The 23,196-nt window shown below is 36.7% G+C and overlaps 2 protein-coding genes and 1 long non-coding RNA gene across 4 annotated transcripts in view; 2 read left to right on the top strand and 1 right to left on the bottom strand.

Annotated features, from left to right (window-relative positions):
• Positions 1-2,227, top strand: part of LOC120486496 (uncharacterized) — a 49,066-nt gene extending 46,839 nt beyond the window's left edge. Inside the window, exons 3-5 of the long non-coding RNA XR_005624199.2 lie at positions 1,008-1,173; positions 1,522-1,666; positions 2,031-2,227. This is a non-coding gene — a long non-coding RNA (uncharacterized LOC120486496). The remainder of the gene's footprint in view (positions 1-1,007; positions 1,174-1,521; positions 1,667-2,030) is intronic.
• The window catches only part of gpc5b (glypican 5b), a 50,165-nt gene extending 35,764 nt beyond the window's left edge, over positions 1-14,401 (bottom strand). Inside the window, exons 1-6 of the mRNA XM_039682559.2 lie at positions 13,931-14,401; positions 11,456-11,617; positions 4,890-5,599; positions 2,882-3,063; positions 2,014-2,073; positions 1,495-1,617 (exon numbers count right to left, since the gene is read on the bottom strand). Of these exons, the coding sequence (XP_039538493.2) occupies positions 1,495-1,617; positions 2,014-2,073; positions 2,882-3,063; positions 4,890-5,599; positions 11,456-11,617; positions 13,931-14,099 (1,406 nt within the window). The 5' untranslated portion in view covers positions 14,100-14,401. The remainder of the gene's footprint in view (positions 1-1,494; positions 1,618-2,013; positions 2,074-2,881; positions 3,064-4,889; positions 5,600-11,455; positions 11,618-13,930) is intronic.
• Positions 14,402-15,719: 1,318 nt separating this feature from the next.
• The window catches only part of rpp21 (ribonuclease P subunit p21), a 13,846-nt gene continuing 6,369 nt past the window's right edge, over positions 15,720-23,196 (top strand). Inside the window, exons 1-5 of one of the 2 annotated variants that reach the window (XM_039682215.2) lie at positions 15,749-15,913; positions 15,995-16,095; positions 16,187-16,269; positions 16,390-16,524; positions 19,251-19,654. In XM_039682215.2, the coding sequence (XP_039538149.1) occupies positions 15,857-15,913; positions 15,995-16,095; positions 16,187-16,269; positions 16,390-16,524; positions 19,251-19,372 (498 nt within the window). In that variant the 5' untranslated portion in view covers positions 15,749-15,856 and the 3' untranslated portion in view covers positions 19,373-19,654. Of the gene's footprint in view, positions 15,914-15,994; positions 16,096-16,186; positions 16,270-16,389; positions 16,525-19,250; positions 19,655-23,196 lie in introns of those variants that run through there. The other variant, XM_089134636.1, reaches the window with a different exon arrangement.

Below are 23,196 nucleotides of genomic sequence, written 5' to 3'. Positions count from 1 at the left end.
GAGTAAACGGGATTTGTCTCTTCTCGAGTCATTGTTTAATCATTATTTATTGACATTTTACACAAAATGGTTAAACTAACAAACTGTAATTCCAAGGAAGTGGTAGACACAATTATACTACTGTTAAAAAAATGTTGTATGAGTTAACTACTATGCTACTGGTTTTATTGATAACATAGGAAGCAAGTATACATAGCATAGTATCATTTTGTTAGCATTGTATTGCTATAAGCATGTTCTGTTCACATAGCCAAACATAGCCTATAGTTTTTGTACCAGCAAATAGAAAAAAATTACTATTCGTTTATGTGACAGATTAGCAAGCTAGTTCAATCTTTCTTTGCTAACAGTTTTTGGAATCTCTTTTCCAAAATGGAAGCATGCTTTTATAATTTCCCACTGATTTACGTTGTCTGAAAGATAAAGATTTAGTGGTTACTTAAATGCCAAATGGTAAAAATGCCAACATGTGGCTAAATTTAGCTAAATTTAGAGTTTACATTTAATATTGAACCTGTTTGCAGCCAATCGATGATATGTAGTGAACCACCAAATCCTTCTCTTTTAGACAAAACGATTCAGTTTGATGTAATAATAAGTTGACATGTCTTAATACCAATTCCACAAACCAAAAAAAAAGAAAAAAAGAAAAAAGATTAGCAAGCTAGTCATTTTTTCTCGTTGGTAACGATGGCCTGTCTCCAGGACTACCCTGTGTTTGTCCCACTGGGGGCCCCCAGTATGGATGGTGCCAGCCCTGCGTTCCAGCCATAGTGTGGATGGCGATGGGGCAATTTGTCCAGGGGGTGGGTGGAGATTGGGATCTCTAACCTCTGAGGAGCAAAAGAGGCCCGATTGGGGATATATCTGGAATTATAAAACTTCCATCCAAGCAAAGTGGTCGTGATCATTTTGTCTTGCGGAAGCCAAATAAGAATGTGTTTAAATGCACATATGTTGATAAACCGCCTATATGCAAATGTTTATTTTGAGTGTGTGTTTTTCAGGGAATCTCATTTGTGTCACAATAGAGCTCCAGAACTTTCTGAATGAAGCTTCTGTCCGGAAGAGGATTGGAGAAAAGCCATGATAATCCATGGCAACCATCACTCCACTTGGCCATCTTATGAACTTCACGACCTCCAGAGTGGATAGAGACCTTTATGGCTAGAGGTTTGGGACTTTGGCTGGACTAAAACGCACCATTCTCGTGTTTGTGTGTTTAATTGTTTAATAAGTCTTCAGCCAGACCGTAAATCTTCTTTTTGTTCAATATGCTCCATTTTCTATCAATATAGAGCCACTCAAAGAAATTGACTGATGATGATATGGCAATGTGCAAATCTTGCCAATATGATATTCTTGGCTCTACAACAGGAATATGGGTCATTGACAAAAAAGAAAATTGTATATACAGTAAATCCCTTTTAAAAGGAATAGGACCAATATTCATCTATGTCTTAACAAATTTGAATTCGGCTGACAAGAGCTTACCTCTCAACCACATCTTCTCCACTCCAGCAGGTGTTTTCATCCATCACTACCTCCCCCTCGCACAGCATCTCTGGCAGGGTGGAGAAGAACGATTTGTATCGCTGAATGTAGCCCATAAACTCCCTGCAGGAAGTTCAGGCATTCAGGAAGTTATCATAAAGCATCAAACCAGGTATAATTATACACAACTAGTTCTGCCTCAGTCATCACGCTTTTCTAATCAAACATGCCCAAACACTGATGGATACAAGCGGCAGATTGGTCTCCCATGCTTGTTTGTGACTGTTATTAATGCTGACAGCGTTCTTCCTTGCTCACACATGTTCATTTGATGTGAGATTAATAATTAGAACATTCTTAGGCTGACAGCCAAAGTCATTTTTATGACAAAATAATTAGAGATAATTATTAGATTAAAAAATCTTAAGGGTACTATTGGAAATTCGTGAAACACAACAACCTGGAAGCTGAATTGCTATTTCTATAAATGTTCATTGGTCCCCTTTAATACACACTTACTTTGAAATCTTTTTCAGGCTTCTGGGTTTGTTGTTTTTGGAAGGTTTCAGAGGCAGAGACCTGGGGTCACCGACAAGTGCAGATGTTAGAGGAGACAAACAGCAGGGAAGTTACTATATATAACCTGATTTGTAAGGATTTAAAGGAGTAGTTCACTTTTCAAAAAACTTTTGCTGAAAATTTACTCACCCCCACGTCATCCAAGATATCCACGTCTTTCTTTCTTCAGTCGAAAAGAAATTAAGGTTTTTGATGAAAACATTCCAGGATATAATGGACTTCAATAAGAACCAAACGGTTCAAGGTCCAAAAGACAGTTTCAGTGCAAACTGTTCAAGTTCAAGTTTAATAAGCTCAAATGGTCGCAATGCGTGTTCGTGACTCTTGTTCGAACTCGTTTATCAAAATGAACAAATCTTTTTTCGTGTCATTTGGTTGATTCAACAAACGAAATGAACGAGTTGACTCGGGAAAAGATTCGTTCATATTGATGAACGAGTTCGAACAGGAGAGTCACGAACGTGCATCACAGAACAGAGCAAGGCGAACATTTGTGCTTATAAAACTTAAACTTTGTTATCTATTTTTTAAATTAGCGATCGTTTCGCTTGATAAGACCCTTATTCATCATCTGGAATCGTTTGCACTGAAACTTTTGGAGCTTGAACCGTTTGGTTCCCATTCAAGCCCATTATATAGAGAAAAATCCTGGAATGTTTTCATCAAAAACCTTAATTTCTTTTCGACTGAAGAAAGAAAGACATGGACATATTGGTCTGGATGACATGGGGGTGAGTAAATTATCAGCAAAAATTATCAGTAAAAGGGTCAAAATATGTTCAACAATTGATGCATGACATTTTCTCACCTTTTTTTTAGCGTTATGTGCTCATGTTGGTTGCCTGTTTCAGGTAGTGTTGTCGGACTGGAGGACGTGACTGTGGTTTGAAGTCCAATGGTAGGGTTTACTGAAGGAGTCAAACTTCTTGAGGTGAGACTGACTGGAGTGGAGGAAACCGATTCAGTCAAGGAACCACAAACTTTACCAACCTGAAAGAGAGAGATGAGGAATAAAGATCCACTGAATTATGATGTGTTTGAAAAAAACATGGTGAATGGCACAATTTTAAGCCTGCTTGAATGGACTCGCACCAATTCAAAGACATTACTCCATCTAGTGGCCACTGATAAATGGTACAAAAACACTCTTTTTAATTGGAACAGTCTTGCACAATAATCTCGAGGTTTAACTGTATTTAGATACTGAATTAACTTTTCTGTACATAAAATGCGTATTTATATTTGTTATTCACATTTTCATACACCGTATTTCACCATCGCAAAAAAACAACATAAAAATAAGATAAATCAAAAAAATAGTTTTGTTTTGCCGTATTTTACCATTTCATGTACCGAAATTTACAAAACAGGATGCCCATGTGAGCGTGTGTAAACGTGTTTGTATTTGTATATCTTCTGCAGCGCTTTATTTATCTAAGGATTAGGCGAACTTTCTCATTCCCCTACTCTGGCCCCTCGCTAGCTGCATTGCATTTTGGGAAGGGGCCGGCCAGTTCACGGGAGCCGTCTTTGTCCAGAGGTGAATTTGCATGCAGGACATCAGGCTAATTGGGACCAGACAACACCCAAACAACTCAAGCAGCACCAAGATAGCACCAGACCACAAGCAGCGTGAGGGACTGGAGAGGCACCATAGTCCTCCATGTCAACACTGGATGCCACATATAGACATCTTATAAACAATTAAGTTGTTCTTTAGAATCTCTCTCTCTCTTTTTTTTTTACAACTAGCAGCAGCCAATTTAGCTAGACGCCAACATGGACAAGTAGCGTGACATTCCCTCTTCTTCGAAAACCAAAATAAAAATAGCAAAAGTACCACTTTAAATAAGGACTTACAAAGATGGTTATTAGTGGTTGAGCATAAGGCTGTAAATTTATGTCAAATGTAAACTCCGGGTCCCAAAGCAGGATCACCAGCGTAAAGTGTGTTTTTGGGGTTGCATCTAACAACTTTTCTAGAGCTCTTGTCCAACCCATAAGACCAGGTAACGTGAAACTAAAGTCATTCCAGCCTCGTGGCATCAGTGAGTGAGCAACACTTGATCCATCGATGGAGTGTTAAAGGGGGGGTCGAACTCTCACAAGCAGCCTCCATTGTAAAGTGGTAAGCTTGGTGTTGGAGTTTATGGGACCTGCGGTTGAGGGCTTAAGTAATAATATCTCTCATTCTGACTGGCAAGTCTATGCCCTTTGAAACAGATTTGTGGGAATGCGGTCTCAAACTTGACCTACCCATAGAGAGCTGTCAGCACCAGGACATGATAGGTGCAAAGCCGAGCTGTCACGAAACCCTTGACCCCTGCGTCCCCCTCAGTCACAGTTCCAGTGAAATAGTGAAGTGAGAGAGACTGGCAGACGGCCGTCCTATGGCGTGCGCGCAGACTCTGGCGTTGATGGTATGAATAGCCTCAGGGCTGGGTATTCACTTACAGACAGCCATAGTCACACTGTCATGACCAACACGTTTTTTACAGAACGTGTCGAATTACCACATAATCATTGAGCTATTAATAAATCCCTTGCAGATATATATATATATAATAAATCACTGGGCTCCATTGTGAAAATACAATTTTTTTAGGCTAGAAGCTAATTTATAAGGCTATTAGCATGTTCAACACTTGCAACTCCACAGCCTATGATTGGCCGAGACATTTGATATCCACCAATCAGCGAACATGCTGCTGCAAGTTGATGCGTGCCCAGCCTGATTAGTCCAGCATATGGTGGTGTAGCTCGTTTGTGGAATAAAAATAAATGTGTTCTATGAATCAGAGAGTAGCATGACTCACCACGGCGCTGAGATGTGGCCCATGCAGTTGCGCGTTAAGGATGGCATCATTAATTCTTTCCCGGATGCGTAGAAGTGCCAGTTCCAATTCGTATCCCCCTGCTAGTGCCCCGCTCAGCACTTCCAGCAATGCTACATAGTGTCGCCAGGGCCTGTCCAGCTCAGACAGGCCTGTCAGGCACCCTCGCATCACATTGAGACACAGCCCTCCGCATGGCCGGATCAGGGTCAGTCCGCGGCAGTGCGGGCAGAACAACATCCCCACCAGTGCACGTCCACACTGCTTTGTCAACCCCACCGACTCGGTGACATTCAAAACCTCGGCGCCCATTGCCAGCGCCCGATTGAGGGCACGACCAGCCACAAGTGCACTAGACAGTCCCCGAGCAAGTGCCTGTGGGTGAGGGCCGAAGGGGTTGACGTCATGCCTTGTGGCACGTAGGCACTCGCTTCCTTCGGAGGACCAGGTAGAAACAGGAGAGCCGAAGCCAGGATTGACCAGGTGTTGGTACACCAACGGGAAGAGTTTGTCATAGAAACTGTGGACGGATTGTTCCACGGAGATATTGGCATCGCCACGGAGGTAGAGATCAAGGTCCGAGAAGAGGGTGGACACTAAAGGTCTTGCGTCTTGAGAGATTGTCTTGTAGGTGCTGTCAAAGAGCGAGTAGGTATTGTTTAGCGTGAAGGAGAGTAGGGAATGGAAGGTATCTGTGGGAAGAGAAAATAAAAGACATGACATGAACAGCTATTTCATAGTCAACCTAGACACAGACATTTATGGAAGCTTGTTTCCGCCACTGAATATAAAAATAAAATAAATAATTGTGACTTTTTATCTCACAATTCTGACTTTTTTTCTCACAATTGCGAGATAAAAAGTCAGAATTGCGTGATATAAAGTCGCAATTGCGAGTTATAAAGTCAGAATTGCGAGATATAAAGTCAGAATTGTGAGATATAAAGTCAGAATTGCGAGATATAAAGTCAGAATTGCGAGATATAAAGTCAGAAATGCGAGATATAAAGTCAGAATTGCGTGATATAAAGTCGCAATTGCGAGTTATAAAGTCAGAATTGCGAGATATAAAGTCAGAATTGCGTGATATAAAGTCGCAATTGCGTGTTGTAAAGTCAGAATTTTGAGATATAAAGTCAGAATTGTGTGATATAAAGTCAGAAATGCATGATATAAAGTCGAAATTGCGAGATATAAAGTCAGAATTGCGAGATATGAAGTCAGAATTGCGAGTTATAAAGTCAGAATTGCGAGATATAAAGTCGCAATTGCGAGTTATAAAGTCAGAATTGCGAGATATAAAGTCAGAAATGTGAGATATAGTCAGAATTGCGTGATATAAAGTCGCAATTGCGAGTTATAAAGTCAGAATTGCGAGATATAAAGTCAGAATTGCGAGTTATAAAGTCAGAATTGCGAGATATAAAGTCGCAATTGCGAGTTATAAAGTCAGAATTGCGAGATATAAAGTCAGAAATGTGAGATATAGTCAGAATTGCGTGATATAAAGTCAGAAATGAATGATATAAAGTCGAAATTGCGAGTTATAAAGTCAGAATTGCGAGATATAAAGTCAGAATTGGGTGATTATAAAGTCGCAATTCTGAGAAAAATGACAGAAGTGCGACTTTTAATCTCACAATTCTGACTTTATATTTCGCAATTCTGACTTTATATCTCGCAATTCTGACTTTAAATCTCGCAATTCTAACTTTATATCTCGCAATTCTGACTTTATATCTCGCAATCGTGACTTTATATCACGCAATTCTGACTTTATATCACGCAATTCTGACTTTATATCACGCAATTCTGACTTTATATCTCGCAATTCTGACTTTATATCTCGCAAATCTGACTTTATATCTCGCAATTCTGACTTTAAATCTCACAATTCTAACTTTATATCTCACAATTCTGACTTTATATTTCGCAATTCTGACTTTATATCTCACAATTCTGACTTTATATCTCGCAATTCTGACTTTAAATCTCGCAATTCTAACTTTATATCTCGCAATTCTGACTTTCCATCTCGCAATCGTGACTTTATATCACGCAATTCTGACTTTATATCTCGCAATTCTGACTTTATATCTCGCAATTCTGACTTTATATCTCGCAATTGCGATTTTATATCTCACAATTCTGACTTTATATTTCGCAATTCTGACTTTATTTCTCACAATTCTGACTTTATATCTCGCAATTCTGACTTTATATTTCGCAATTCTGACTTTATTTCTCACAATTCTGACTTTATATCTCGCAATTCTGACTTTATATCTCGCAATTCTGACTTTAAATCTCGCAATTCTAACTTTATATCTCGCAATCCTAACTTTATATCTCGCAATTCTGACTTTATATCTCGCAATTGCGATTTTATATCTCACAATTCTGACTTTATATTTCGCAATTCTGACTTTATTTCTCACAATTCTGACTTTATATCTCACAATTCTGACTTTATATTTCGCAATTCTGACTTTATTTCTCACAATTCTGACTTTATATCTCGCAATTCTGACTTTATATCTCGCAATTCTGACTTTAAATCTCGCAATCGTGACTTTATATCACGCAATTCTGACTTTATATCTCGCAATTCTGACTTTATATCTCGCAATTCTGACTTTATATCTCGCAATTGCGATTTTATATCTCACAATTCTGACTTTATATTTCGCAATTCTGACTTTATTTCTCACAATTCTGACTTTATATCTCGCAATTCTGACTTTATATTTCGCAATTCTGACTTTATTTCTCACAATTCTGACTTTATATCTCGCAATTCTGACTTTATATCTCGCAATTCTGACTTTAAATCTCGCAATTCTAACTTTATATCTCGCAATCCTAACTTTATATCTCGCAATTCTGACTTTATATCTCGCAATTGCGATTTTATATCTCACAATTCTGACTTTATATTTCGCAATTCTGACTTTATTTCTCACAATTCTGACTTTATATCTCACAATTCTGACTTTATATTTCGCAATTCTGACTTTATTTCTCACAATTCTGACTTTATATCTCGCAATTCTGACTTTATATCTCGCAATTCTGACTTTAAATCTCGCAATTCTAACTTTATATCTCGCAATCCTGACTTTATATCTCGCAATTTTGACTTTATATCTCGCAATCGTGACTTTATATCACGCAATTCTGACTTTATATCACGCAATTCTGACTTTATATCTCGCAATTCTGACTTTATATCTCGCAAATCTGACTTTATATCTCGCAAATCTGACTTTATATCTCGCAATTCTGACTTTAAATCTCACAATTCTAACTTTATATCTCACAATTCTGACTTTATATTTCGCAATTCTGACTTTATATCTCACTATTCTGACTTTATATCTCGCAATTCTGACTTTAAATCTCGCAATTCTAACTTTATATCTCGCAATTCTGACTTTCCATCTCGCAATCGTGACTTTATATCACGCAATTCTGACTTTATATCTCGCAATTCTGACTTTATATCTCGCAATTCTGACTTTATATCTCGCAATTGCGATTTTATATCTCACAATTCTGACTTTATATTTCGCAATTCTGACTTTATTTCTCACAATTCTGACTTTATATCTCGCAATTCTGACTTTATATTTCGCAATTCTGACTTTATTTCTCACAATTCTGACTTTATATCTCGCAATTCTGACTTTATATCTCGCAATTCTGACTTTAAATCTTGCAATTCTAACTTTATATCTCGCAATCCTAACTTTATATCTCGCAATTCTGACTTTATATCTCGCAATTGCGATTTTATATCTCACAATTCTGACTTTATATTTCGCAATTCTGACTTTATTTCTCACAATTCTGACTTTATATCTCACAATTCTGACTTTATATTTCGCAATTCTGACTTTATTTCTCACAATTCTGACTTTATATCTCGCAATTCTGACTTTATATCTCGCAATTCTGACTTTAAATCTCGCAATTCTAACTTTATATCTCGCAATCCTGACTTTATATCTCGCAATTCTGACTTTATATCTCGCAATCGTGACTTTATATCACGCAATTCTGACTTTATATCACGCAATTCTGACTTTATATCTCGCAATTCTGACTTTATATCTCGCAAATCTGACTTTATATCTCGCAATTCTGACTTTATATCTCGCAATTCTGACTTTATATCTCGCAATTGCGACTTTATATCTCACAATTCTGACTTTATATTTCGCAATTCTGACTTTAAATCTCACAATTGCGACTTTATATCACGCAATTCTGACTTTATATCTCGCAATTCTGAGAAATAATGTCAGAATTGCGAGAAGTAAACTCGCAATTGTGAGAAAAAAAGTCAGAATTGTAAGATAAAAAGTCGCAATTACCTTTTATATTTTTCATTCTATGGCGGAAACAACTTTCCATAGACATTCGTAACATGAGTGGACTAACAATTGCGGTGATTTTATTTGACATTTACGAGAGGGTCAAACATAGTCTGTTGCCTTGTCTCACATTGCTTACAACTCTTTCTTATGCATCTAATCTCTCTTTCCATTGGACTAATGGAAGCTGACAACATTTAATCCGTGGATCTTTTGGACTGCCGCTATTGGGCCGAAGGTTAGTTTGGAGATATGTGACACATGCGACTAGCTTATTACCAATTTTAGCAGTCAGGGCGACATCTTATACCTCAGTTTGCCTACGGGGTCCAAATGGATCATAGTCAGTTATACCATGCACATTATTTACAATGGCATATTAACTTTTGTAAGACATGTGACTGACGGGTACTTAAGTAGACAGCTGGTAGAAGCCTTCAAAGTGCAGTTTGCCTTAGTGTCATCTCATTCACAACAACCAAAGCATTCCAGCTCTGTCTTATTTCTGTGAGAATGACTAGCATACTAACACCAAGCCAAAAGTTATGATTCCTCTTCATTGATGAAGGAATAAAAGAACACCTGTTTGGCCAACGATACTAAGACACCATAAGAATCATTCTATAACAAGCCTTTGAGGTTTTGCAAGAAAATATGCCTAAAAATTCAGACTAGGGTGTATCTTGGCAACTACATCCAAACAGGTATCAGGTGACATGGCAGGGGATTATGCCTGGATCGTGTAATGGGGTTCTTCTCATATGGTTCTGGGTGATGGAGGCATGTGGGGGGAAGTCATGCAGATCGCAGGGGTCATTGAGGGCACCTGGGAATCACCACAACTGACCTCTAACCTCTGGGACAGCAGAATGTTCTGAGAAGATGGATAGATGGGTCAACTTGGATGACTGAACCCCTGATAGCTCTATTAACTCAGTGCCTGTTGGATTTAATATGGGTCCTTCTTTATAGTCAGACTAACTCCACTCACTGTACCCAGTCCAGGTCTGAATTTAGATCAAGAGAAGGAGGCACACAGTATTTTTAGTGCCTTTTGGATAGCTAGTATGTGAGAAGCATATGTTGGATTTGCTTTACAATGGAATTACTCCAGTACAAAGGGCAGAGATGACTTTTCAGATCAACAAAATCAAACATATTTGGTTCTCACGTCTTCTCATTGGGGTATTTTCTTGACCTCTCCGTTTTCTTCCATGGAAGACAGAAAATCATACTGATAAGAACAGATGTTTTAGGTGAACTAAGACTTGAACAGACACATTCCCAAAAAGAGTCCAAAAGGTTTGCACTTGAATTATTACTTTCCCCCTTAAACACACAGCCATATAGACAAAAAGCGATCTACATTAAAAATCCTCTTTCACGTGGGAATGAAAAACACTTTACAGACCTTCTTTCTTTCAAACAGGACACCAGCTACAACCATGCGAAAAGTAGCAGAAAAGGACAACTGATCTTTTCAAAAGCTCTCATTATAGAGCAATACATTGAAGTGCAGTGAGACGGATCTCCACGGATACGCCAAGAATTTCAACATTTCTCTCTTGGTTTGCTTTAAACTCGTTAAATATTCACTCGGCTGGCAGCGAAGACAGAGAGGACAGCGGCTGTGCCCTTTTCCTATGAACCTGAAAGGGTTTTTGTGCAAGTTTGGGTGGACAAATTGGATGAACTTAAATATTTGGTTGGGCGAGGTTTTGGAGTTGTAAATTTGATGGTTTATAACGTCATATGTTATCAATGGAAAACTCACTGGAGTAGAGCTAAGCGTGTGTGTGAAACAACTTTCTGATTGGTTCTTTTTGTACGTTTTATTCAAACACTGATTCTGAAAGGCCTAATCCTACAGTACCAGTCAACCTCTAAGAAACACATGTACGGCTTCACAGGAGACCTCAGACAGATAAAGGATCATTCTGTGAGCGTGAAAAAGAGAGAACAAAAAGCAAATCTCCAAAGTCACAGTATACGACTCATGAGATGTTAGAGTATCCATACATGCGTACAAAGCTACATCATGTAGTGAACGTGTGAACCACCTGCTGTGGCCGGGACTTGATCCCATGACCTCTTGCTCTTGCTGCAAATGCTAAAAAAGCACCTGACCAAGTATCTATTTGACAAAAGACGTCACTAAATATCGATACATACCCTGGAACGTAGAGGCATGGCCCAAGATGAGATATTTGAGTTCGAAGCTATAGGAGAGAATGGTGTGGTGTGTGTCTCTCTGGGCGGCGGCGTAGTAGCTCTCCTCCATCTTACGGGTGCAACATGTGGGACCCTGGTGTTTGCAGATGAGAAGATCTGCATCTGTGGAGGATCAATACAGTATTTATTGTAATACATGTATTACATCTATTACATGTATTACATGTAAATAGTATTTATGTGATCATACAAATGTTTGGTTTGTTTTTACCCTACATATTTTTGACGTTTCAGTTATTGTTTCGCATATCGTAAATTCATTTACAGTTCAAATTTGACTTTTTTTTGCTGTTTAATGGGAGGTACCGACTACAAATAAACATTTTGATCATTAACCGTCAAGTTGATTTGGAGTGGATTTTTATATTTTGTGTGATTTAGTTTATATAAATTGTACACATACTGTAAATAACAAAAAAAAAAGAGTTTCAAATTAAATTATTCGAAAAAAAAAGTACAACATCCCTCATTTTAACAGTTTTTATAATTTTACAACAGAAATAAAACAAAAATCTTACAAGTTCTGGAAAAAGTGACCTTCAGCACTTAAAAATTAAGACAATATAATAAAAAAAAATTATATGATCTATAAGTTATGACAAGATATGTTTTTACATTGCTTTAACTCATCAAAATAAGTTAAAAATGATCTTTTAAAACTTATAAAAAAGAAGAAAACTGTGAAAGTCAGTTTAATGTAATTTAAGTTGAAATAAATTAAACATTCAAGTTGATTGGCTGCAATTTTTTTGTACAATAAAGGGACACAACAAAAAAATACAGATTTAATTATTTAAAAATACAATAATGTTTCTAAGTATTTTTAATGATATGATATTAACTTTAACTTGATATTATGATATTAAAATAATCATATGGGACAGAAATAACACATATTTGGTTGTACACCAAGAGAGTGCATGTAAAGAGAGCACATGTGATCAAGACAGACGATATCTGCTCTGTCAGTCACCCTGCCCTATCCTATGTAACCAATTTTACACCAATGGGACCCCATAAGCCACGCATTAGAACAGCTGACTGTGATCACCGACATTCTGCTGACCTCTCTCACCTCCTCTGCGCTTAATACGCATGGAGCAATGCCTCAAAACGTAGCTACGTACTAAGAATAAAACTTTGTTTTGTAATGGTCATACATTTCTAATGTATCCTTTCCATAAACAAGAACTTGAGAAACTAAATATGCCCAGCTTACAATTTCGTAGGAACACCCAAACATTTTTGAGATGCCTTCTATTCAGGAATGCGTTTTTGATTTAACACGAAATGTGGAACATGAAAAACATTTGACAGTGTATCCTACACTCCTAATTTTGTCAACACCACTGACATTTCTGATTTATGCTCCGTAATCACGACTTATTTGTTAGACAACACTTTACATTACAGTTCACACAATGTAGCCAGTAGATAAACTAAGATAGCCTAGTATACAAATTAATATGCAAATATTTTTGGATATTTAATTAATTCACACATAACTGTCTGACTTGCTATAACTCATCTAAACAATATATTTTAGGCTATTATGATGACCTCATATAATAAAAATATGAATACACTTTTAAAAATTTGACAAGACTATTTAAATTAAGTGGAAAAGGCGACTAAATGGTCAAAAAAGGGAAAAATGATCACTCACAATATCTATAAGAAAATTATAAAGATGATATAGGCCTGAAAGTTTAAAGGTATACCTCACCCAAAAATGAAAGTTCTGTCATCATTTACTCACCGTACAATTGCTCTAAACCTTTAGGAATTTATTTCTTCTGCTGAATACAAAAGAATATATTTTGAAGGATTTGGTAAACAAATGACGGCTTACCTTGGTTTCATTACCAACATTCTTCAAAATATATTCTTTTGTGTTTAATAGAAGAAAGAAACTCATGATTTTTTTTTTTTTTGTGAGACATCTTTTATTTTTTAAAGAAACTCATGATGACAGATTTTGTGTGTGTGTGTGTGTGTGTGTTAATATCCCTTCAAGTCACGTGCATTTTATTAAAATAATTGTCAGTTTGGGGAAAGCTGTTACATTTATTTTTAACGTTAGTATATTTAATATTTTATTAATTAGGCTTACTTTTTTTACTTTGCGAAAACAACGTTTTATTGTTGTTCATTTTTTCAGGTTATTGTTTTTACGATTCGTTATCGTGTTACGGTTCAAATTTAGCTAAAAATTAGCCGTTTAATGGCGACAACATGAGCAGATATTGGTCATCCTGAGTTCAGTTGGCGGTATTTTTTTCTTAGTAGGCTAAGTAACGTTAAACTAAATAAAGAAAGCCAGTTGGGAATAATGTGGAGAATATGTTTTATGTGTTATGTATAGCCTATTAGATACCGCGCGCTTCCCACAGTAACAGTAACGTTATAACGAACCTGTTGCTGCGGTCTCCGGAACCCATCTTAATGAACCGACTTGGCGCAGCTGGAAAGCGGTTTTAACCTCATGACAGCTCTGCCCACTGGCGCAGTGAACTCTCCATACTAACACACTGGAGAGCAGGATCCACAACCAACATACACGCGGTGCTGTCCTGCGGAGCATTGCACCATCTCAGTCCAGAGAAAGCCCTCTGAGCCAATGTGTGAGAAAGAGGAGAGGAAGACCGTCAAAATATTATCCGGAAAAGATGCACATTTAAAGCCGCTTAATGAAGTAGCTAACGTTATCCAGGGAGAAAGTTTTCCAATCTGGTGGATCGCAGGGGCTTCACATGCTGCGTGTTTTGACAGACTAGTCTGGAGACATGTGAGGAAGGGCCCTGTGTGTGTGTGTGTGTGTGTGTGTGTGCGCGCCCAATGTGGAGAAAGAGACTTCTGACTGCCAGTTTTGTGCGCCCAACACCCATTGGACCCCCCCTCCCTTTGGCATAGATAGATAGATAAATAGATAGATAGATAGATAGATAGATAGATAGATAGATAGATAGATAGATAGATAGATAGATAGATAGATAGATAGATAGATAGATAGATAGATAGATAGATATTGTTGGTTTAACTTAAAGAAATTAAGTAACCTGCTGCCTTAAAAATTTAAGTTCAATGAAATGGAAAAATTGAGTTAATGCAATGAAGGTTATTGATTTAATCATCAGAAACTACATACATTTTTTAGGTTGATTTGACAAAATAAATAATGCTGTGATTACAAATCATGAAAATATTTGTTTTCAGTGTAGATAGATAGATAGATAAATAGATAGATAGATAGATAGATAGATAGATAGATAGATAGATAGATAGATAGATAGATAGATAGATAGATAGATAGATAGATAGATAGATAGATAGATAGATAGATAGATAGATAGATAGATAGATAGAAAAGAAACGGCAATAAATAAAGAAGAAAGAAGAAACAAATACTCTAGAAATATCCATTTTACACATTTAGCTCACACCGTACAAAATGTTTGAAAAATCCTGATATAAATTATTTTAAAGGGCCGTCTGGAAATGGGTGAAATTAGTTTTTGCACAACCACTCGGATGTTGTCAACTGAATATAAACTATTCTCCACAAAGGCAAATTAATAACTGACACAGACACAAATACACAGACTCTGTACACACAGACTCAGACACAGACACACACACACACACACACACACACATACACACAAGAATGTAGCCCATTTAAAAGTCATATTCACAATAATAGCAGCTTAGTTACAGTTGACAAATCAATGATTACATTAACTATCATTTTCAGAAACTGGATATTTGAAAACCATGTTGCAAAGTTCAACTGTTATTTAGATTCTAATGATTTAGTTATATCCTACTTGCAAAAATAATTTATACAACTCTAACTATGCACACAGATAATAAAATACTACAAACTCAAACTGTATTACTATTATATATATATTACTATTATATGGTATATGGTTTATATTTTTGATCGTTGTGTTTAATTTTGTGGTTTTAATTATTGTTTTGTTGTGTATGTTGATTGTTTGAGAAGAAAGAAAGAAAGAAAGAAAGAAAGAAAGAAAGAAAGAAAGAAAGAAAGAAAGAAAGAAAGAAAGAAAGAAAGAAAGAAAGAAAGAAAGAAAGAAACTCCCGTCTCAAGGGTTATAGGTTAGCCTATATCATGTTGAGTCGCTAGAAGGCGCGATGTTGTCATTTCACAAAACATATTTCATGAAGATATCATTAAACCGCTTCTCCACTAGATGGCAATACAAAGCAAAATAGTGTTTTTAGCCCCCGCACATGGCGAGCAGAAGGAATAAAAAACATGTCACGTTATGCAGTTCACACTTTGGAGTGACAGCCAAACGTCTATAAAGAAACATGGCCGGGAACATAAAAGATAAAGAAGCATATCAACGCCTGAACTTCCTCTATCAGGTTAGTTAACGATAGATTTTCTATCAGATCTATTTGATTTCTTTATCTCCAAAGATTCTCATGAGGTTTTCTCGACCCCAGGCTGCTCACTGCGTTTTGGCTCAAAATCCAGAGAATATTGAACTAGCAAGATTTTACTGCTTCACTCAGAAGACCATCTCTAAACGACTGGTGCTCAGACAGTGAGTAGTTTCTCATAAATAGGATTATTATTTATCATAAACAAATATCAGTGATGGAGCTTCAACAAAGTATGATGCTTTTTCCTGACAGAGATCCATCAGTGAAGAGAACCATTTGCAAGAAATGTTGCACTTTACTGGTACCAGGTGTCACATCCACCGTAAGACAAAAAAGTAAGTATCTATCTATCTATCTATCTATCTATCTATCTATCTATCTATCTATCTATCTATCTATCTATCTATCTATCTATCTATCTATCATAACAATGATATTAAATCTTAATATTGAAGGAGGACCAAGACGACAACGTAAGACTATTGTACGGTGTTTAAGTTGTGGACTGACCAAACGGTTCCCAAACAACCCTAAATATAAATTGTGGGTGGATCAACCGGAGGCTCAGCTAGAAAACCAGACATCACAAGGTAAAGATGATCATCGGCTGTCTTTGAACTATTTTTTTGTCTTTAGTTTTAAATAAAAGTGTGTGATTTCCAAGAATGTCCAACTGGTCCAACCTAGAAAGACCTTCATTAGCATTTCTTTTCATCTCTTGGCTGACTCACTCAATATATATATATATATATAATTTTAGCCAATCACCAGAGCTGTTTGTGACACAAAAATTCATTTTGATGTCTATTTTACGCTTTTAAACATCCTCAGTTTATTTGTTGCTAAGAAAAAGTATAACAAATTGGTGTGAAAAATAGCATTTCTGAGTATCTTTTCATAGCAGGGAAAGCTGAGCTAACATTCTAATCAGTTATAATGAAATAATATCCTAATCTACACATGGATTTCTCGGCAACGTCATCACAGCTTGCTAGCGCACATATCCGGGAGGCAGAAAAAAGACGTGTTTCTTCGTGTAGTAGGCTAGTAGGAAAGTGGTGGTGTCTGTAAAATGCCAACAAGTGTAACGTAACTTATATAAAAGCAAATTCGGGCTTTCCAGTAGATGCTGCACTGCTGTATTACATTACTAGCCTTACATAATACATACATATATTACAGTAACACTGCAAAATTAAAGACAGACAAACAGATCCAACTAAAATCACATTTTTTTGAGTCAGCAGTTATATACAAACAATAAGGAAAGCTTCTGTTGCAGTAGCGGACCAGCTCACCAATCTGTTTTTTTGCCTCTGGTATGTTGGTAAACCGGAAACCCATGTATTGGGCTAGAAAGAGTTGTCATGAAACAGCTTCACAAACCCATCTTTTCAACCTCATAGTATCATTATTTCTGTGGTGCAATAGTTAAAATGATTATATAAGTACTTGGATTCATATTTAAAGATCAAAATCAGCTTTTGATAGAAATTTGGTACTTAAAATAGTGATTACATTGTTTCGCCACTAAGTGGCGACAAGTGACTGTTAAAAAATGCATTTGCTATTGAATCGTTTATTCGAGAAAGTAGTATTGTACGATGCTTCTGAAATAATAATCTAAAAAATGTGATCATTTGTTTTTGAAAATATGACATCTTATACAACATCAAGACTATGGTTTAACTTTTCCCTATGGTCTAGTGTTAAAAATGACAAAACATGGAAAGCTAAGTGGCTAACCTGTGAGCTAAAAAAGAACAACAAATGCTACAAACAAAACAAATTCCTTTTTGTAGCAGTAAAAGCTAAAATAACATTCTAATCATAATCTATCAAGTTAATCTATTACTGGTATGGTACAATAACAGCTAATCAGTTAGAAGTAACAAAGCTAATCGGCTAACCAGTTAGCTAACAAACAAAACAATGTTATGTTAAGCTAACAAGCTAATCGGTTATGTTAAGCTAACAAGCAAATATTCCCAGTTGTAACAGTGAAATAAATACGTAAGTGAACATTCCGCCAAAGTGAGAGCGAACACGTTCAGTTCGAAGGGCACTGTAAAAGTCGTAGGGAAGTAGGAAACATCGATACAACAGTTCACAGGGAGAGGAGAGTGAAAATCACCCAACTGACATCACGCATGGACTTTTAACACCGTGTTCAGGGAGTAGAGCAGTCAACACTGTTTAGAGACCCTGTCGATCGGGACGCACCTTTTGAGAGCTGGCTAATCAGCTAGTGATGTTTATCTAGCATGTTAATCTGGTTGTGGTATGTTAAAAATCGCAGACTAATCAGTAATTGAATGTTACATACAATTAAATATTCCATGTGACTACAGTGGCTCAAGTATAAGTTTATCAAGTGACGAGAATACTTTTTGTGCGAAAAAACAAACAAAAATAACGACTTTATTCGACTATTCCTTTTCGTCCTTGTAGGCCTGAGACGAGAGTTCAAGAGATTTCCGCGGCTCATGCGCGAGAACTGCTTTCTTCTAGAGCCCGACCGATAAAGGATTTTGAAGGCCGATACCAATATAAATATTTTTGGGTTTTAAAATTCGATATATCTTATTTATTTATTAAATATTTTTTTTTATTTTATTTATTTATTTTTTTAAACTGGACATGATAGTCACAAATTTTGTCATGCTTATTTGAGTTAGGAAGAGAACTGATGGGGATGGTCTTTTAATTGTTATTCAAGCAATGTATGTATCGTGAACATTTCAACGAGTGTTGCCAACAGGAAGGGGGTAGAGTGCCCTCTGGTGGACAAACTATACAACTCCAACACTCATGACATGGTTCAAGCGTGTTTCGTCTGTTTTTATGTTATTTTTATTTATTCCATTCATTCAAATATTCATTTATCGGCCATTATAACTGCCGATACCGATAGTTTGGAAAATGCCTAATATTGGCCGATAATATCGGTCTGCCGATATATCGGTCTGGCTCTACTTTCTTCTACTACTTCTTGTTCAGTTCTCGCGCATGCGCCGTGGAAATCTCTTGAACTCTCAGGGATGCATGGGGGTGTGTAATTAATTACTTAATTTTCATTTTTGGGTGAACTATCCCTTTAAGAGGCTGACGCATGTTAAATGAATCGGGTAACTAATTAGCTTGTGAGAAACAGAAAAAACAACAAATGTTTATTTGAGTATTTAAAGCTCAGACAACATGCATCATAAGCAATTTTGTACAAATGACACCATCGATTATTATTATTATTTTTTTTAGCATTTTATCTTCTAATATCGCAAAGAAACACCATACACTCTCTTTATTATGTCTACAGTTGCTGGTCCTTCATCTAAGTCCACAACCCAAGGGAAGAAATCGGATATTTCAAGTGGTTCAGCATCCACAACCGCGAAGAATTCGTCGGCAGCTCAAACAAATCTGACTAATCCTTCATGACACTCACTTTGAGACTGAACACATACATTAATATGGCTGGTTTAACAAAGTGGATGTTTTTTTAAATTATAATTATATATATAGTTTTTTTTTTTTTTTAGTTTAGCAGCCAGTTTTTACTTTCCTGACAGAATGGGCAATATGGTTTTCCTTCCGCATTGAATGGATGTTTTGAATTGCAATTAAGTATTCATACTGTAAAAGGCTGATTTACATTGCTAATGACTTTTTCCTGTACTTTTTTTTTTTTGCATCCTTAAATATAATTGAACTCTGCACGACTTCCTTCTAAAGAAGCGTTTGCTTTTATCACCGGGAGCGTTTGGAAACCTGGTGGGAATTCAGTTGACTACATAAAATGTATTGATCTACTGTTACTAAATTACCTCTTTATCCGAATCATCCTGTGGATATTTCAATTAGACGCGCTCTGCAAACTTGGTAACTTTAAAGCTTTTCAGAACATTTTGAACAATTTTTTTAAATTTTTTTTTTCATCGAACTTCTAAAGCCTTAGTGATTTTTCTAGTCAGTTGATCTCTGATAGTCTCTTGATCTCAGGGTCGCACATATATCCCATGCTGGGCTTAAAGGTTTTGATATTTGAAGTTTCTGATGGGAAAAAAAGCCTTTTCTTTGCACCGCGCTCAATGCGTGTTCATGAATTATTCAAATTTGCGAGAACAACCTCTCCATGTATCATGCTTCAAATCTTGGATGCTCAATTCCCGTTGCATATTCATGATATCCATCACCCTGGCGATAATGTATAAGTGATATAAAGATATTTACACATGTGAGTGTAATTCAGTCGGTGCTGATGTTGTTAATTGGATGGGATATGGATCTTGTCTAAACGCATTACAACAATGCGGTCTGGAGGATAATGCATCTATGGGATGTCAATACGGCAAACACGGAAAGTACCACCATGAGGCTTCATCTAAGCCAAAGAATACCTCCCACTTCCTCGAATTAGAGAACCGAATCAATTGCCCTGAAGGCCAGAACGAGATGCATAGGAAGACAGGATTTAATTCAATTTGCATCGCATAATGTCAGTGGGAGTGCATTAGAAATTAAAATCGTGTGGTTGAGGGATTGTGCTAAATGGATAAGTCCAGAGGCCCGCTGTATGGAAGAGCATCAGAGGTCAAAGAAAGGTCAAAAAGGTCTAGATGAAGTGTGTGGTTTACTACGCAGTACATTCTCATTCCCCGATCATAATCATTAAAAAAAAATAATGATATTTCTGATTTGAATTTTGGCTAGTAGTATGGAAGCTTGTTTCCGCCACTGAATATAAAAATAAATAGAAATATATAAAGTCAGAATTGCGAGATATAAAGTCAGAATTGCGAGATATAAAGTCAGAATTGCGAATTCATATCTCTCAATTCTGACTTTTTTTTCTCACAATTGCGAGTTTACATCTTTATACGTCGCAATTCTGACTTTATATCTCGCAATTCTTACTTTATACGTCGCAATTCTGACTTTATATCTCGCAATTGTGACTTTATATCATGCAATTTTGAACTTATAACTCGCAATTCTGACTTTATATCACGCAATTCTGACTTTGTATCTAGCAATTCAGATTTTATAACTCGCAATTCTGACTTTATATCTCGCCATTGCGACTTTAAATCACGCAATTCAGACTTTATATCTTGCAATTGCGACTTTATATCTCGCAATTCTGACTTTATATCTTGCAATTCTGAATTTATATCTCGCCATTGCGACTTTAAATCACGCAATTCAGACTTTATATCTTGCAATTGCGACTTTATATCTCGCAATTCTGACTTTATATCTTGCAATTCTGAATTTATATCACGCAATTGCGACTTTATATCTCGCAATTCTGACTTTCCATCTCGCAATTCCTAGAAATAATATAAGAATTGCGAGAAGTAAACTCGCAATTGTGAGGAAAAAAAGTCAGAATCTTGAGATAAAAATTTGCAATTAACTTTTATATTTTTCATTCTATGGTGGAAACAAGCTTCCATTGGCTAGATAGGTGACCTGCATATATTTTCTTGATACTAATGGTTTGTAGCAGCAATGGAATGTTGAATGAAAAATCCAATCGAGATGCATCCATGCTTGCACATATCGGTCAATTTGCAAACGCCTCTGAATGTGCCTCACCCAACAAGACCAGATTTGTTTATAAAGAATTTTAGAAATGACTGTTATGCTAATATTAATAAACAACATTTATACTGCAGCACATTTGTGATATTCCCAGTAAACGCCAGTAATGCCACTGGTGCCCCCCCCTGCAGGGTGCATATTGCCAATATATACTGTTGGTGCATATATTTTTCATAAGCTGTGAAATTACCTGACTCGTGCTGGCTGTTCCTCTGTGCTATGACATTTATTTTGGGTCTGCCATGTTCCATCTGAGGGAAAACAAAATCATTTCTGTGTTGTCAGAAATGTAATGCATGCCCAATAGCTCCTTTTTCTTGATATTGTTCTTGGCAGGACTGGGAATTGGACAAAAAACAAGAATATTGGAGCAAAAAGAAATATCTGTCCACAAATATTGCAGTTACCCGAGGGAAACATTGTGGTATTGTAATTAGACCGTACATACATACATTTGAAATGTTAAAATTGTTACACTGCAGTTTATTCTGGCCAAGAACCATACAATTTAGCAGGAAGAGGGCTGATATTTCTGTCAAGTAACGTTACTGCTCTGAGACATAAAGGTTGAGGATCCAAATGCAGTGTTTGTTGAACAGGGTAATGCAAACTACAGGCAATGTCAAACTGTGATGTTACATTATGACACTGAAGCTTTAAAGCGCTTATCAAGTAGGCTACACAGCACAATTTCTCATGAAGCTCCATGTCGGCACGCGTTTTGTTTTCAGAGAGACATTTGATCAACGAAAAGCGGCGCATCGATCGAAAAGCTGTGCATTTTCCCCATAGACTTTTGGAAAATCGTTTTGTCTAGCAAGATAATCTTTACAAGTTAATCCAAAATTTATACATTTTGAAGCCCATATAAAGTTTAAAAAAACACAAGCAGGTTATAACTGTGTGTTGTATGTCATAGATCAAAATGTGAAAATATTTAGAGGCTTTGTTCACCACAGACCTTAGAGTGCCGAAGTCACGACGTCACTCTGTTGGCCAAAACGCAGATTGAGTTAGCATTTTAGCACTCCCGGTTCCCTCGCTCTAAAGCCTATGGGATTTTTGAATGGGTTTTTGCTAAAACACCTGAAATAAGGTTTGTGGTGAACACAAAGCCTCAAAATATTTTCACGTTTTGATCTATGACATAAAACACAGTTATAACCTGCTTGTGTTTTTTAAAATCTTTATATAGGCTTCAAAATGTCTAAATTTTTGATTAACTTGTAAAGATTACCTTGACAGACAAAACGTGTGAGGGTCACAACTCATTGTTAAACACAGATCTTATTTTTTTGCGATTTTCCAAACGTATATGGGGAAAATGCATAGCTTTTCGTTCGAGGGAGCCCATGCGCAGCTAACTTCGTACTGTAGTTGTCCTACAAAGTGACGTCATCACTTTGGCACTCTATTCTCTTCCAACGCGCGATGGGTTGAGGGCAATATCAGCCGTTAGAGTGTGCACCGATCTGCACTTCGGATTCTGACCGGATATAGTAGACAATCCGGGTCTCTTTTGGAACACTCATTTCAACATACTACGATTTGGAACGTACTAATTCTATTTTCAAATACTATTTAGGACGGAAAGTAGCCTATGCGAATTGGGACGCATCGTAAGCCTCACTTTCTTTCCAGTCACGTGAATGTTTCAC

The sequence above is a fragment of the Pimephales promelas genome, chromosome 2 (assembly GCF_988280905.1).
Source record: "Pimephales promelas chromosome 2, fPimPro1.hap1.1, whole genome shotgun sequence".
Classification (NCBI taxonomy): Eukaryota; Metazoa; Chordata; class Actinopteri; order Cypriniformes; family Leuciscidae; genus Pimephales; species Pimephales promelas.
Note: the sequence above shows the minus strand (reverse complement) of the source record. Positions and strands in the feature narration are given on the sequence as shown.